General features: G+C 38.6%; 1 protein-coding gene across 1 annotated transcript in view; it reads right to left on the bottom strand.

Moving 5' to 3' along the window:
- The window catches only part of PRDM5 (PR/SET domain 5), an 89,845-nt gene that overhangs the window by 64,161 nt on the left and 9,146 nt on the right, over positions 1-16,538 (bottom strand). Inside the window, exon 3 of the mRNA XM_076337677.1 lies at positions 8,573-8,695. Within this exon, the coding sequence (XP_076193792.1) occupies positions 8,573-8,695 (123 nt within the window). The remainder of the gene's footprint in view (positions 1-8,572; positions 8,696-16,538) is intronic.

The following is a 16,538-nucleotide window of genomic DNA, read 5'->3' as shown; positions in this document are numbered from 1 at the left end:
AGATGTGTCATCACTCCTGAAAGAGGAAAACACAGGAGGAGGAGGAAGCAGATAGTCTTGTGTTACCTGAGGGAGAGTAGGGCTTTTCCATCCTCCAGAGCTTGATCAGCTGGCTCCAACCCAGCCTTCCTAATCCTTACCAAGTTTCCCCCTGTGCCCACAACCACTCCTCTTAAAGTGCTACCCAGCTTCCCTCTACACCCAATTTCCTGGCAGCAAGCCAGCTCTTCAGCCTACCTGTTCTGCCAGTTCTCCTTTGCTACCTCTCCAAACAAGCACACTCCCTTTCCTGATCTTTGCCTGCAGCTCCAGGGTGTCACGTTTGCCAAAGTAAAACCAATCATGGCAATGTCTGTGAGGGCAGAAACCCCAATCCAGGAAATGTGTGGAGGTGATTTCTTGGGGGCTGTGGCAGAAGACAAAGCCACAAGCTCAGGCACAGGAAAGGTCAAAGAGGGCATGCGGTGCCAGGAAAGACACGATCAGAGTAACAATGCCTTCCCAAGAGGGAGAGCAGATCAGGTATCCCTGGGGGACAGTGGGTGAAGCAAGGTAGCCTTCCAGAGGTGCTGCTGGGGACCAACAGACCCTTGCCCCTCTCAAGCAAGGAAGGGGAAATGGATGGCACAAAGAGACTGGGGGAAGCTTTTGTTGTTTTCACACTAGTTCATACATTGGAAAATGCCTGTTTAAGGCACGTATCCCTGTCCCACTCAGCCTGTTTGTGGCTCTCATCAGCCAGGAAGCAGATGGATCCCAGAGAGACTTCTCTTAAAAAAAAAAAAAAAAAAAAAAAACACAAAAAAAACCACCCCCACACACCTATAACTCACACATGTAATGGAGACATTCAGCCCAGGGACCAAGACTATATCTAATGCGAGGTATAGCAACTGAACCACACACAAAGGAGACAGAAGCCTCAGCTCTATCTACTGTTCTATTCCTATCGTGCTGTATTGCATGTTAAGGTAGCCGACCTTTGTGTTAAGGTAGACAACCTTTGAGACATGAACATGAGATTAAACAGAGCACGAGGTTAAACTGTACGGCAATTCCTGCATTTCCCCTGCATTCTTACGCCATACTGCAGTTTTTAGTGATAGCTCCCGGGGAAGGTTAGAATATTTTTCCAGCTGAATATTCTGTATTATGATAGACTTTTTTTTTCTTTATTCTTTGGTTACAGTTATTATCTTGCATTAAATTAGAAGCCATTGCTTTTAGTTTCCCATCTGCAGAAGAACGTGTTTTACTGCAGTAATGATACTACATACCCAAATCTTGCAGTTAAACTCCTCAGAATTTGAATGATGTGTACAACAGCAATACAAATGAGAGCTGGAAGATTTTTTTTCCCCCCCACTGCCAAAAGAGATTCCTCCCACTCTTTAAACTGTATGTTTCAATTCAGTACACATTTTCTAATCTTCCAGCTTAAAAATAAAATATTCTTGTTTCTCTGTGGGGAGAACAAAAAACTAAAGCGGAAGTTCAAAAAACTAATTCCAGCAACGTCACAATTCTGGTGGCTCTACAGAGAAGAACTGAAACTTTTGATTGTTCTCACTGAAAGCTTTTGTTGTGAAAAGTAAAACACTTTTTTTTTTCCTCCCCTGCCTTGGGAAGGTTGATGTCAGCAGCATTTTAATAGCATGTGGCCTATACGTGCCCAGTAGGGCACCCCTGCCAGTACTGACAGATATTAATGAACCTATAGGATCCTGAACTGAGATACTGCAACTTACTCTTGGAAGTCTCTTTTAGAGAGGTTCTGTGGAAAATACAAACCATCAATTAAAAAATATAGTCCATTTGCTTAGATTTGAGAGATGTGTTTACATCCTTCTTTTTATAGAGGTTTTACAGAGGAAATCTACAGGTTTCCCAACTTTAGTTATACCTTCTCTCAGAATCACAGAATGAAGGCACCTTTGGAGGTCATCTCATCCAACCCGCCCTGCACAAGCAGGGTCACCTAGAGCAGACTGGCCAAGACCATGTCCAGATGGCTTTTGAACATCTCTAAGGAAGGAGACTCCACAACATCTATGGGGAACACGTGCCAGTGCCCGGTCACCCTCACAATTAAAAAAAAAAAAAAAAAAAGTATTACTTAATGTTCAGAGGGAACCTCCTGAGTTTCAGTTTGTGCCCATTGCCTCTGGTCCTGGCACTGGGCACCCAAAAACCCCAGATCCCTTTCTGCAAAGCTGCTTTCCAGCTGCTTGGGCTCCAGCATGTAAAGGTACATGGGGTTACTCCTCCCTAGGTGCAGGACTTTGCGCTTCCCTTTGATGAGCTGCATGAGGTTCCTGTCAGACCATTTTTCCCCATTTCTTGTTGAGGTCCCTCTGGATGACAGCACAGCCCTCTGGTGTATCAGCCACTCCTCCCAGTTTTGCACCATCAGCAAACTTGCTGAGGGTACACCCTGCCTCATCATCGAGAACGCTTCTCTTTTGATATATGCTCTCTTCAACTATTCCACAACATCCTTGTACAAATCTAACTAGAGAATACTGCTTTCAGCATGCATCTGTTGCAGAGAATGTTAACCACACTGGCAGTAATACCAATTCTCATTCCATTCTTTATTTCCAAAGCATCACAGGAGTGACCCTGCATTTTTTATGCTTACTGAGAAAGCTTAATTTTTAGTTTCTTACCCTTTTTCAACTCAAAAAGAGGAGGAAGCCAAAGCAGGCATTAGCTTCCATTTTGGATCTAAATCCCAATTTTCCCCAAAGTTTACAGATGTTCAGATTTAGCGTTCCACTCCAAACATATCTTTAACTAAAGTGGCATTTCACTGTTTTAAGAAATGCTGGCTTAGTGAAACTTAAAACCATGTAAAACATATACAGAAGTTCACATATGTGACTTTCACTGCCACAAGTAACCACTGAGTTCAGCAACTGAACGAGCTTTCAACAGCAGTGAACCATCCTGTATGGCACCATACGCTGTAAGAGATGACAAGCACTCTGTTAACTTGCAAAGTCCATGCACCCGATGCTGCTCAACACCTCCAGGAGCTGTTCAGCATGCTTTTGACCGAGCAACTTAGATTTAAAGCCTTCCAAATGCAATTAAAAGACTTCCATTGATATCAAATGTAATGAGATCGCTGCCCACCACGAACAGGAATATTTGAAGCTACAAATGGAAGTAGCAGGGCCAAAGTAATTAGCAAGCACAAGGAGGATCTAATCACCAGGATGCTTTGGATGACCAATAGCTCAGCCTCTTAAAGGCCTTGGCTTCTTTGGAAAAAAAGTAAAGACCCTTTTGACTTGGCAGAGAACGTGAGCACACGTCTTCCTGCACATACTCGAACACGTTCATCTTCCTTATTGCTGTCTTTCTTACAACTGCCTACGTTCCCAGACACGCCTGCAGTTCAGTGCTCTGAAGTATCAAGAATTTGAGTTCTGCAGGGATTTCTTTCCTCCCTTCACGTGCCTCTCTTCCACCCTGCTCCCCATCTAAAATACTACAAGTAGATGACAACAACTACATTTCCTTTAAAAGTTACTTTTTAACATATAGTGCTAAAACACTTATTTTTTCCTTCCCAGACTTTTAAGAAAAATTTGTAGTGCTCGTAACAAATGCCATATTCCAAATTTTTACCTCATAACATGGTATCTCAGCAAGAAAAAGCACTTAGTGATAGCAAAACTTGGGAAGAGAGGCCCTTAGAAATCCATGGAGAGATAAGAATGGTAGATTTTTTGGAACCTTAATATCACCACTCTATGTGCCAGCTTAGTATTAAGAGAGCCTAGAATCAGAAATGAGTTACATTTAAATTAAAAAAAAAAAAAGATTCTGTAATCTCAGTGCTGAAAGGGTCTGTATGATTTTCACACTCACATTTGCTTGGTGTTGCTGAGGTTCCTGTTGCAAAAATCAAAAATGTAATAGGTATAGTTCAAGGAATCTCATGGAAAAAAATACTTATTTCACTCCTCAGAAACTTCTCATTTTGAATTCTTCAGTAACAGAATGCCTGAACAGCACTAGTAAGTATTCAACAACAGATAAATGCGTATGACCCTGGAATTAAAAAATTCTCCTTTTTCCCCACAAAAAAATTCAAGAATCAAGCAGATTTCTAGTTCTCCCCTCTGAGCATGCAGGAAGTCAACAACTACGTTCATGTTACTTCTTACATTGCATAACAAATTAATCTTTCCTTTGTAGCACTCAAGCCACCAGTAAGTTTCAGGTAGTCCTGAAAACTGTCCCGTAATATGTAAATTTATTAAGCAGCCTAACCCAACAGTTTGTGCTTGCTTTCCTTGTGTCTTCTCCTCTCACTCTTGCTTTTTAGATAGTCCAGTTTTACTACACTTCTTACAGCGCTGTCTCTCACGTACTAATCTTCCTCTGAAGACATTTACCGCTACTCCACAGGGGTTTTTTACCTCAAGATCAACCAGGACATCATTGAATTATGCATACTAACACATATTTATGAAATACGACTTTAAACCACTCTACCACCTCACAGTAAATATCCTCCTTTACATTAGTTTTTGCTATTCATTGTTCTAACTCACTGTTTTCTAAGCTACAGCAGACCATCTCAGTGTCTGCCTGCTAATGAAAAAATATTTTAATTTAAAGCTTTAGCTGGCTGCAATTCTGTTTACAAAACAGTTCCTTTGTTAACAACAGGATCTGTTTTGCATAGTAACCTCCAGCAGAGAGTGTTTAATAAAATTACAACTGACAAACAGATAAACTTATCCATTCTGGATAAAGGAATATTGAAAATGTAATACTCTACCAGCCTAAAAACTGAAAAAACAAAAACTATGGTATTTTTGATAGGAGCCATTTCCGTTTGATTATGATAATTCCAATGCGTTTTTGCTATATATCAGAAGTCATATTTATAACTAAATCACTAGGAATAGCCCAGGGCAAAAGAGTTTACAATTCATACAGTTTCTGTTAATGCAAAAGTTGTAATTCTAAAGCTACTTTAAATATAGTAGAGGATAACTATTCAGTTACTACTTGAAATAAGTTAGAGAAGCCTCCAGCAATTCAGCTGTGCAAAACGCTCAGAAAAGCTATTGGTACATAGGCAGGTACCCTCCAACCTTTCTATCCTTCTCTAGCAGCCACACAGTGGTATTACTCACCGCACAGCTGTTAAAAATACCTCCTGTGCCTTCCCAGTCAAAGACGACCCAAACACCACAGCTGCCACCTGGGAGTGGAGGCAGAACTCAGAGCCCAGAACGCTCCCCACACCACCACCAAGAGCTCCCACCAGAACCAGGGTTTTACAAAATACGGAGCACTAGAGGGAGAAGGGCAGGGGGGAACAAACCACAAAAACCACCACAAAACTCACCCACCCACCCCCCAAAAAAAATCCAAACAAAAACACCCCACCAAACTTACTTTAAAAAAATCCCACGCCCTCTAAGTTGTTTTATCACCACAGGGAGCATTTTGCGCAGAGTCTAAACGTGATCATTGCGTACAAATTAAGCTATGAGGAACTAATCATATTTTGCAGTCAACCCATGAGATAAGTCAAACCTATGAGATAAGCTAGTAAATTTTTGTTTGTTTTTGTAAGTTTGCCTTCCCTATACTTTTCATCATTTTGTACATGCTGATCATGTTTATTCTATTTTTCCCTGTAATTTTTCCAAATGTTTTTCTGTGGAAGCTTTTATAGGACGAATATTCTTGCCACTCTTTTTTCTTTTTAAACCATCTTTTAACTCCAGTGTGATCCTTTAAAAAGGCATGCAAAAAGCACACTCTAAGCAAGGTACAACATTATGCAATACAACATAACAGTTTCTTTCAATTTCTTTATTTAAATAATCATTTTCGTTATCAAAAAAACCACTGGTACGCACTGGATAGTCCATTAAAGCTTCTATTCAGAAGTTCAGGTCATTTTACTGAGTGTTTTATTTAAAATATAATAATGAACATTAATTGTTCACACTGCTCCCTCTTGTGAACCTTACTTTGCATTTGCTAACATTGGCTGTAATTTGCTATCACACTGCCTGTGCACTGATTGGCGTGCTAATCACTGACATGCCTAGGACTCCTCACGTATGAGGACCTTTCATATTTGGTACTATAAGCAGGACAACAAATCTTTTGCTAGAGCTTAGTATAACTGAGAGACAAAGACAGAAGGACAACATCCAGAAATAATTGCACAGGCAGTGGTTGCACTAAATTAACAACTGACTTGTCATACACATCAGGAAAAGCATAATAAAGCAGCCATTCAGTCAGTGCTGACAAGTTTTTGCTGAATGGGTGAATAGTGAACGCTCTTTCTTATCCATTTCTCAAAATTCAATTGTAGCCTGGATGTTAAGACCTAAAGAGGTCTGAACCAAAGACGACAACCTAGAGTACAGGCCCAGAGGAAAAGCAGATGATGAACCTGTCCACAGTGACCTAAAACACGAACAGCAACAAGGTCCAAGGAAACAATATCAGCAGCAAAATTGCAGTCATGTTCAGCCAGCAATATGTGATGGAATGTCACAGACTGACATTCGGTAAAACTAGAGCTGTGGAAAGTACGAGGCGCAAATCAAGTGAAGGCTGGCTGATAACCAGTTAGGTTTCCCAAGGCAGTACGCTGCTAATAGTAGCATTCAACTACTGCGATAAAGGAAGAAAAGCCAGGCAGAAGAGGTGTGGTAGGAGATACAACAGCGGAATGGAAATCACAGAAAAGCTCACAACTGGGATGGGCAGAGGGAGGTTGACACCAGGTCTGCAGGGGAACCTGCAAGCAGCAATCTCACTGGGCAGTGCTTGCTAAAGATACAAGTAAGCAAACAGTCCCGCTGGTGAGTAGGAGATTTAAGGAGTTGGACAGGTCATCAACACAGAAATTTAAATTACTAGTGTTGAGTGCCAATGAGTACGAATAGAGGGGAAGGGGCAGGGGGGAGAACAGCAGTAATGCATCTTTCACAGAACTACATGCTAGGGCTTTACTAGTATCCTTTTTCTGCTTAGTAGTTTTAAAATAATTTTTTTTTCCTGTTTTATTTCACCAGAAACAAAACTTTGTTTTCTTGGCAAGGAAAAATGATTTTTTTTTTTTGTTTGGCCTCAAAATAAATTCTGTTTTTAAATTCTTTTGTCAAGGATCTGCAGGCAAATCCTAGAAAAAAGTCTTCTCATGATGAAAAAGCAGAATAATCATTTTAAGAAATGCTGATAAATAATTCTCCTTTTCCTAATTTTTTGCAAATTTGGATTACACCAGCAAATAGCTTGGGTTAGCCTGAAACAACATTTTGGAAAGTATACATTTTGAGCAAAAAGTTTAGCACAGCTATGTAATTCTTACTTATGTGGAATTGGAAATTATTTTACTGTAAAACTGAGGTGTTGGGAAAAAAAAAAATGCAGATAGTTCATTTCTTTCATGATCTCCAAAAGGACAATAGCTGTAACTAGAAAAATATCGCTGTCTTTGTTGCATTCTGCAAAGTCACAGAACGCTTCCAAAAAGGAAAGATTAAACAGACTATGACTCTTCAGCTTGAGAAAAGAGCTGTCAAATAAGAGGGCAAGGATATAGTAGGGTTCTATAAAATCAAGGATGGCATAGAAAAATGAACATAAAGTAATTATTTACTGTTATACAAGGACTAGGGAATCCAGCGAAATTAAGAAGTTTGTAGAAGAAAAACAGAAGCATGTTTCAACATAATGTGTAATTAAAACAGTAGAACTCACTATCACAGAATGCTGCAAATGACAAATATAAAAATGTAAAAATAAGCTGGATAAATTCAGATCCACAGCCAAGACTAGAAAGAGAAAATGATCTTTTTTTATTAACTTACCCTCAAGCACTGCCTGATCATCCTATCAGATAATTAGATCCTTCAATTCTCTGTTTTCTACTGGAATATTTTAAGCACCATGCTTGCTTTCAAACCTGTCACACTTTTTATTAAATTTTAAACTATAAAGCAAATGCATGATTCTGCTTTCCGCACACCTAAGCCCATACCTGAGTTCAGCATGAAACACAACTAGGCCTCTAAATCATTAGTCCTGATTCAGCCAGGTATATAGTTACCTAGTTATCTTTTTAATTTCCACAATGACAAGAAAACACCTACATTCCGGCAAAAGCTTAACTTGACTGAAGAAGGCTGTAGTGAGAAAATTAAACTGTTGTTACAGTAGTGAGTTAACTACTCTGGAATTTTTTTTTTTTTTTTTAATGTAAACAGTTCACTTTAAGCCAGGAGAAATAGTTCATGTAAGTGATTCAGTGCAATTCCATCACAGTGGATTAACATAAACCTTTCAAAGAATATCAGATTCTAACTAAGGACCTCTTTGGTCTTTCATCCTATCAATCTTATTTATGGTATTACATTTAAGCACAAGAGTTCACTTCCAAAAAAGAAAGGTAGGAAAAGGAAAGCAGCTTGCTACTCAGATTTTGCAATTTTACTGCAAGAGACAAAGACCAAAGAGGAGATCAAATTAGTAAATCAATAACAGGAAGCAAATGGTAGGAATCCACCAAATCTACCTGGATGGCTGCCAGGTTCTTCTGTTCCTGTGATGGAGCCTCATGGACAAAACGCAGCCAATTAGAATGGCGTGGATTGCTTGCATCTAGGATATAAAGGACCTCACCTTTACTCCCACGAACCTGAAACATTAAAATACAAAATCAAGCAAAATTAAAATTGTTTACCAAACACACACAAACATGTAAAACACTAAGGCATGCTTGTGCTCAGCAAGTGAATCTTGCATTCAATGGGTACTCACAGCTGTGGTGCACATTCACCTTTTTCTATAAGCGTATTTATTCAACTCAGAATAGGGGGGCCACTCAAATCCAGCAACTGGTGTCAGCTTCCTTTACTGAGCTCCCCCTCTCTTTTCGTAGCCTTTCCTTTAGCAAACAAGTATTATGACTGACTCCTGCGTCTCCCTAATCTGACGGTATGGTCACTGGTGCTCGTGTTCCTTCCTGTCTCTTTGTTCCTTCAAGTCCTCTTTTTCTTTACCATCTCACCAGAAACCGATACAACCTGAGAGGTCCTTTCCCATTCCAACCCTATCATCCCTTTTCCAGTTCTCCTTTCTGAGTTCTCCTCCTTCACGTGTTCTGATGCCAGCATTTTATTCCTATTCTTCTTCTACCTTCCTGTCTTTTGTCATTCAGTCTGTCTGTCATTACTTTCTCCAAATTAAGGTTGTAAGCTCTCCTATCTCCAATTCCTTTTCCTTTCCTCACAACTCACTATTATTGTCCTACCTTCCTTCTCCAACACACCATCCAAGAGTGGACCATTTTCTTCTGTAACCTACACATGTCCTCTAACTCACTCCTCAACTAACTTTGCAGCATTTCTCTTCTGCTGACACTACAGACAAGGCCAACAGTAACTTTCTTCTGGACAAAAAGGATAGGACATTCTCTAATCTTGTGCTATTCCAACCACCATTTGGTTCCAACACCACTGAGTTCAGGCTCTTGTTCATGAGTTTCTGTATTCCTGCAATCACCCATGTCCATTCAATGATCTTTGCCTTGACAGTTCTTCACCCTTCCCTTCCTTTTTTCATACTTGATATTCTTCTAGACTCACTTGTCCTTTGCTTATTATGTTCTACCAGATCCTATTCATCCTCTACAGCTAATTCCTAAATCCATCTATTTTTGCCTACTTTCACATTTCCAGAAGCATCTCAACGTTAACTGGCAACCACTACAAACAGAATATGTAATGAACCTGAATTCAACTTTTCCACTATCTTTGCCACTTCCCTCTTCTGTAATCGTACCAGTTGCTCAACCAACTTCCAACCTGAATTATCAGTTCTGTCTCCATTCCCATCCCACTACTCCATCACTAAATCTTCTTTTTGCTTCTTTATCATCGAATATAACTTTTCTTCTTCATATAGATTCCAAATCCAGTAGATAAGCTTTCAGTACTGTTAACTCTTACTGCCCCACACCAATCCTAAATATCCCAGAAACTTATAAAATACTCTGTGAAAACCATATTCCTCATTTCCCTTTTAAGTCTTCTATGGGCTTGGTTTTTTAGGTTTTTGGGTTTGTTGTTTGGGGTTTTTTTTTCCTTTAGCAAGGGCAAAATCCATCTTGCCCTTGGATGGAGATCTATCTTCAGATCAAGGACCAATATAATTGCATTTATTCATTCCAAGTATCCTCTTTTACAGTTCACTTGAACATCTTTTATATATGTCTCTCTAAAGGAAATTTAAATATGTAGCCTCAATGAATAGCAGTCAGTCTTAAACTATGCTTGGCTGAAATTTTATCAGAATAGGAGATTATTTCAGTAGACAAATTAGTATACTATGTAGGTGAAGGGCTGTAAATTATTTAGTAGAGGAAACAAACATGTTCAGGTTTTGTCCACTAAGTGAAGAAGCCACTTTCAAAAAAGAATTGCGCACACAAGATACGTCATCTCCGTATCAGGAGCTTTTGGCTATCGTTACAGATCCATAGAATTTCTATGACTGTGACAAAATTCCAGCTTACAGTGAAAAAATTAAAATAATAGAAATAGAAACTTAATATTAACCAAGTCATTCTTCCCCCTCAAAACACAAAGACATACTGCTGAAAAAATACAGCTGCCACTGCCATATAAAAAATAGCTTGTTTTGTTTTAAATAATAGATCATTTGAATCTCCACTGATACAGAAGACAGAGAGCCATGCAAAAAGGTCATACAGCCGCACTATTATTCCATGTGATTTATTTATACAATGAGCATATTTTCTTTTTCATCTGTCAACAAGAAGTATCTAGAGCAGGTATTTCCTACGAGCTAGGGATTTCAGCTATGTAAGATCAAAATTAGCTTGTCTTCATGGCTTTGTATTTAAATTGCTCACATTCTTGCTATATTTGTTTCTAATAGATGCAATATCATATTTCTTCAGTATGACTGCTTAAATTACCTAAACATTTAGGATATCATTAGAAAGAAAAAACTGTATTCCATTACAATAATAGCTGGTGACAGCATGTTGTTCTCGGATTAAAACAAAAAAACATACTGTAGTTCTGCAAACAAATAAAAGTCTTCAAAATTTATTACTGTTCTTCCAAAGTAAGACATCATATCTTAAGAAGGACACATCACGAAAAAGTGCCAATATTTCAAACTTTAAAAGTTGTTTTACTTTCAAACATAAAGATTAACCACATTGAAAAGTGTCAAACCTACATATTTAAATGCACCTGGAAACAATATTATCTATCACTAAGCATCAGAATGGGTTTCCCAGAGGGTTTGTGTAGTCTCCATCCTCAAATATGTAGATACTCAAAAGCTGTCCTGGGCAGCTGGCACTAGGTGGCCCTACTTGAGCAAGTGGGTTGGACCAGATGACCTCCAGAGGTCCCTTCCAACCTCAGCCATTCTGTCATTCTGTGACTATCACCTTGGGAAGCAATGCCTGCTCATTATTGGAACCATAGTTTTCATTAGGAACATGGGCAGAATGAGTGCAATCAAACCATAAAAGCAAGCTCCAAATTTACACCAAAATACATGCTGACAGTCTAATCACCTCCTGAAAAGCCACCTGCCAAGCAGAAGCACTGCATTGATTTTACTGTAATAAGTTTGGACACGAGGAAAAATGTCTTTACTGAAAGAGTGGTTAAACATTGGAACAGGCTGCCCAGGGAAGTGGTTGAGTCACCATCCCTGAAGGTATTTAAAAGACGTGTAGATGCGGCACTTAGGGACATGGTTTAGTGGGCATGGTGGTGTTGGGTCAACGGTTGGACTCGATGATCTTAGAGGTCTTTTCCAACCTTAACGATTCTAGGATTCTAATCATCCAGTTCTAAACAGGTAATCCACAGAGCAGAACCTCACTTTGAGTGAAAATGGTTAACATTGCAGATTAGCATCTTTTGAGTAATTAAAGTCAAGCTAATGGCTTTATGATTTAGCTACCAAAGTATGGGTTATAGAAGCCCACCATGGGTGGTTTCCATCAGATCTTGACTTGAGTTGGAAAGACAAGCAATCAAGATCCTATTATAAAAACCATACGTTACACTATCTTTTCATCCATTCTTCTTCTTCATTTGCTTGATCCTTAAATTATAAAAGAGTAATTTATATTCACTTCAATGATACACGATCATCTCAGTTGTGCTTTCTCAGTCCTTGCCAAGCCATAAAGAGATGTCAAACACAAAGCAAAGACTTAACACATAAGAAAACTATTGATAAAAGAATACGATAAATCCCTTAAAGACGTGCTATATTTTCTATTGCTTTTTTCACCTCGTAAAGAAATAATGCTGCATCAAATACACAGATGTGAGGAAGAAAAGTCAAGAAAAACAGTCAAAACACTGTACTTAACACGGACTAGACTGGTGACATTTACCACTCCTTTTCTTACTGGTTGCATGGATAGGCGAGTTTCCTAAATGAACAACCTATCTTTGAGCACCATGGCAGTGAATCCCAAACTTAATCAATATTTAAAATAAACAAACAAAAAAACCAGCTCTTGCTTTGCAAATATATTTCTCAAACTCAAAGCCAATCATGGTAGTCAAATGAAATAAACAGCTAGACTCTACATTTTCAGTTTAAAATAAGTGCACCTAAATATCATCCATATTGAATTATTAATGAATCAAATTGAAGTTTGGAATATGTCCCAAAGGGTGCTCCCTCCAATAACAGTCCACTAAAGTCCTCAGTCAGCCTTCTGCTTTGTGGCATGATTACCAAACAAGAAAATCAGTTTAATTAGAAGATATATCAAGAAATACACCTGGGTCTGCCTGTAAATCTGTTCTGATATCCAAGGAGACAGGATCAGAGATGGCTGTCACCAAGACAGACATTGCACTGTAGGTCCACACAATTCTGCTAACCACAGCAACAAGGAATTTTCCCTCCTGCACTCCTCCATCAGTGACACTGGAAGGCATGAGAAATGTACTGTGTAGCTTTAGTACCAACCTTGGCAGTTGCACCAGCTATAACAGCAAGGGAAGAAAATGGGATGACGGCGTCAAGCTGCTTATGTGCTCCACAAGAAGCTTAAAGATACTGCAACTTACCTCTCTACACCACAGAGCTAGGACTCAGCATGTACATTTCTGGAGCACAACAAAAAAAGCTCCCCATATTGAATAAGGCTTCTTGGCTTTCTTTATCTCTGAGAACCCTCTTTTACAAATATTCCCACACATATCCTTACCACTTACTCCATGCAAGACCTGGAGAACTAAACAGGATGCATTCTGCAACAAAGCTTCCAGTCCGCTCCCAGAAGACTCCTTTCCAATCACCCAACCACTCCAAGAATCTTCAGAACAACCTGCCTACCACAACTATTGCTGGCAGGAAATTGTTGGAAAACTGAGGACGTCTTTCAGGGAGAGGAAATGAAAAATACTTTTGTATATCACGAACTAAAGTAGAAAATTCTTTAAGGAAGATTTTCTTAATGTATCTGCAAGCAAATTACTGCATTTCCACCACACATCTGAACTGTTACAATCTTTTATAGTCATAAGGTACTTAAAATAGAGGGAAAAGATTTTTACAAGACTGAGGTTCCCTGATAATTTTATGAAGTAGTATCAATTTTACAATGCTAGTAAACATATTTGTGTTTAAAAATTGTGACATTTGAACCTGTCACCTCACTACATGAATAATTGCATATTTGAATGTTATTTTCCCAGTTTCTATACCGTTGGTATTACCTGAACTAAGCAAAATCATTCAGTTGAGGTGTGTTCCTTAAGATCCTCAAGCTACAGTGGTTAATCCAGAAAGGATTTTAAAAACTATTTTAACAGGACCTGAACTCAAGTACAAAAGTATTTCTAATTGATTTTCTAAGGCCACCAAACTAAAAATGCTCTTAACTCATGAGACCACTGCTAAATCATAAAGGATTCAGTCATCTTCATAGATCAACAGAGACCTAGAAAGATCATATGATACGCCTACGGTTAACATGGGGAATCAGTGAAAGAGCTAAAAACAGACCTCAAAAGCCTAGCCACCAGTAGATGACATCATACTATAATAGTTTGTTTAAAAACAGGACCTTATCCCTATTTCCTCTAAATAAAGGGGTAAACCCACAAAAGTTGAGGCTGCCTGCTGTATTTCAATAGCCCATCTTGGTCTAGGACCCATTTATTGCTGAGGCCCTTTCGACCACTGAGACCAAGATGTTCCTGTAGCTTCTGTAACCACTGCAGATAACGTGGAGTTTCTGTTACCAGTGAGTGATGTGACTAGACACGCAGTCACCTTTGATTTCCCAGGCTAAATAATTAAGTAGCAATTTGTTTCATATTTAAGTACAGGCAGACTTTGGCATGAGCCTGGAGCAAGGCTGATTCAAATTCATGCCTGAAAACCCACAGCAAGATATCTTTCCATTTTACTACAACACCCTCAATATTTGGTCACTCTCTACAATCAAACACCTAAAATGCATACACATATCCAAAGCATGCACCAGACACAAGAGCACTTCAAACCAAGGTGTCTAAGAATTATCTTCCTGAGAATCAACACAAAAGGTGTCACTGAACTAATTTAGTCAAACGTCTTCACAGTAAGATGAAATACCTGACGTTCACTGTTACGATACAGTGGGTTTTACCTCAAGATCAATCAGGACATCATTGAATTATGGCACATTAACAAACACCATGTCACTATACAAGTATTCGGAAAAAAATGTAACCCTAGTCATTGTATAAACTACCTTATGAAACCCTACACAGGCCTAAACAGTGTCTAAGCTGCTGCAATGCCCATCAACAACATGCACTACTCCATCTGCTAGCCTTTTATGCTGCAATGAAATTATCTCCAGATTTTCAAAACACGTCCAAAGTTGTCATGTATGCTACTTCAAAATGCTTATGAGTGCAATTGCAAACGCTCCACCATGCACACCTGGCAAGAGAAGAAGAAAAAAAAACTTCACTGAAAATAAGCAGATGGTTATCTTTGCTGAAGGCAGTAAACACACTGTCTGCTTTCTGGAAACCATTTTCAAATCTATGTTCATTCAAACAATCACGTAAAGGAAAGTATTGTTTTCTGCACTGCATTTTTTTGATTAGCTGAAAACATGATTTTTATTGTTAATAGTATAAAACAGCTAGATGCAATACTTCTGCATCTTCAGTTTCAGCCTCCATCACAGAGCTCACTGCAGAGTAGAAACACACATTTTAACATTGCTGTAGAAAGTATTAAAATAACACTTGCAAAGGAAACCTGAGGCAGCCATTGTTGATTTGCTTACTCGCTATGAAGTACTGGGACATAGGCAGCATGTTACATTTTTCTTCAGCCAAAATACAGAAAAACGGTTTTTCACGTTAATGAAGCTCCTGCTGCTGCATGACGTTATTTGACCTTGTCAGAAACAGAATGATTCAGAAAGCTCATTCCTAGACTTCTGCTAACATTTTGTGGAGCTTCCATAAGAAGGGTTGAACTTCACGTTCACTGGAAGGCTACCCAAATCCTTAAACAAATTGTGTGTGATCTTCTATAACAAGTTCAGATTAGAATACTAGCACCTCAACATATCAACACCTTAATACTTTCTAATATCTTAAATAAATCATGTAACTGAAGATGTGAGGTTAACATTCTTAGTCACTTTTAGGAGTGGACTCTTCTCATCACCAAAACCAGATGATCATTAAGGTGCCTGTTCCAAAAGTCACTAAAATTAAAACAAAGTCATACACTTAACATGAATAAAGATGACTAAATCAAGCTTTAAAAGAGTTGATTAATGAAATTTAGCTAAATAAACAAACTGGTAAGAATATTAATAACTACTTTGGACAGCTATCTATCCCAGTGGGGATTAATTCAACAAAATTGAAAATCTAGGACACAAACTTGCAACTGAGATAGGGCATCAATGTCTGACTGTTACGTGTGGTAAAAGTCATTTTAAATGCAACTTGCGTAAAAATGCATCCAGATGCATTTGTCTAAGAAATGAGAAAAACAAAAACATTTCTGAAAATTAAACAAAGATTCACACAAAAACATTAAAAGCAAACAATTTTAAATGTAAATTCTATCTGAGGAGTAATGACTGGGAAGGTAGTCTTCATACAGAAAAAACAAAGACTACATTGCTAAGAACTAGATTTCTAATATTACGTTCATCTTGAGAGCAAACACAGAATTCTTCAAATTAAGATTTATTTTATCATGAAACTCAGGACATAATTCAACTTAATGCCTTGTATGTAAAAGCCTTCCTATGCCAGAACCACATTTTACGGGCAAGATATCAAAGGGAAAAAAAAGAAAAAACCCAACAAAAAACACACCACCATTAGCTTAAAGTGCTTGACTTCTCATACCTCAACCCTAAACATTAAAGCTCTGATCTAAAGCTGTTGTAGCCAACAGCAGATTTTCTATTGCCTTCACTAGTTTTCAGGCAGGCTTAT

Source organism: Aptenodytes patagonicus, chromosome 4 (genome assembly GCF_965638725.1).
Source record: "Aptenodytes patagonicus chromosome 4, bAptPat1.pri.cur, whole genome shotgun sequence".
In the NCBI taxonomy this organism is placed as follows: Eukaryota; Metazoa; Chordata; class Aves; order Sphenisciformes; family Spheniscidae; genus Aptenodytes; species Aptenodytes patagonicus.
Note: the sequence above shows the minus strand (reverse complement) of the source record. Positions and strands in the feature narration are given on the sequence as shown.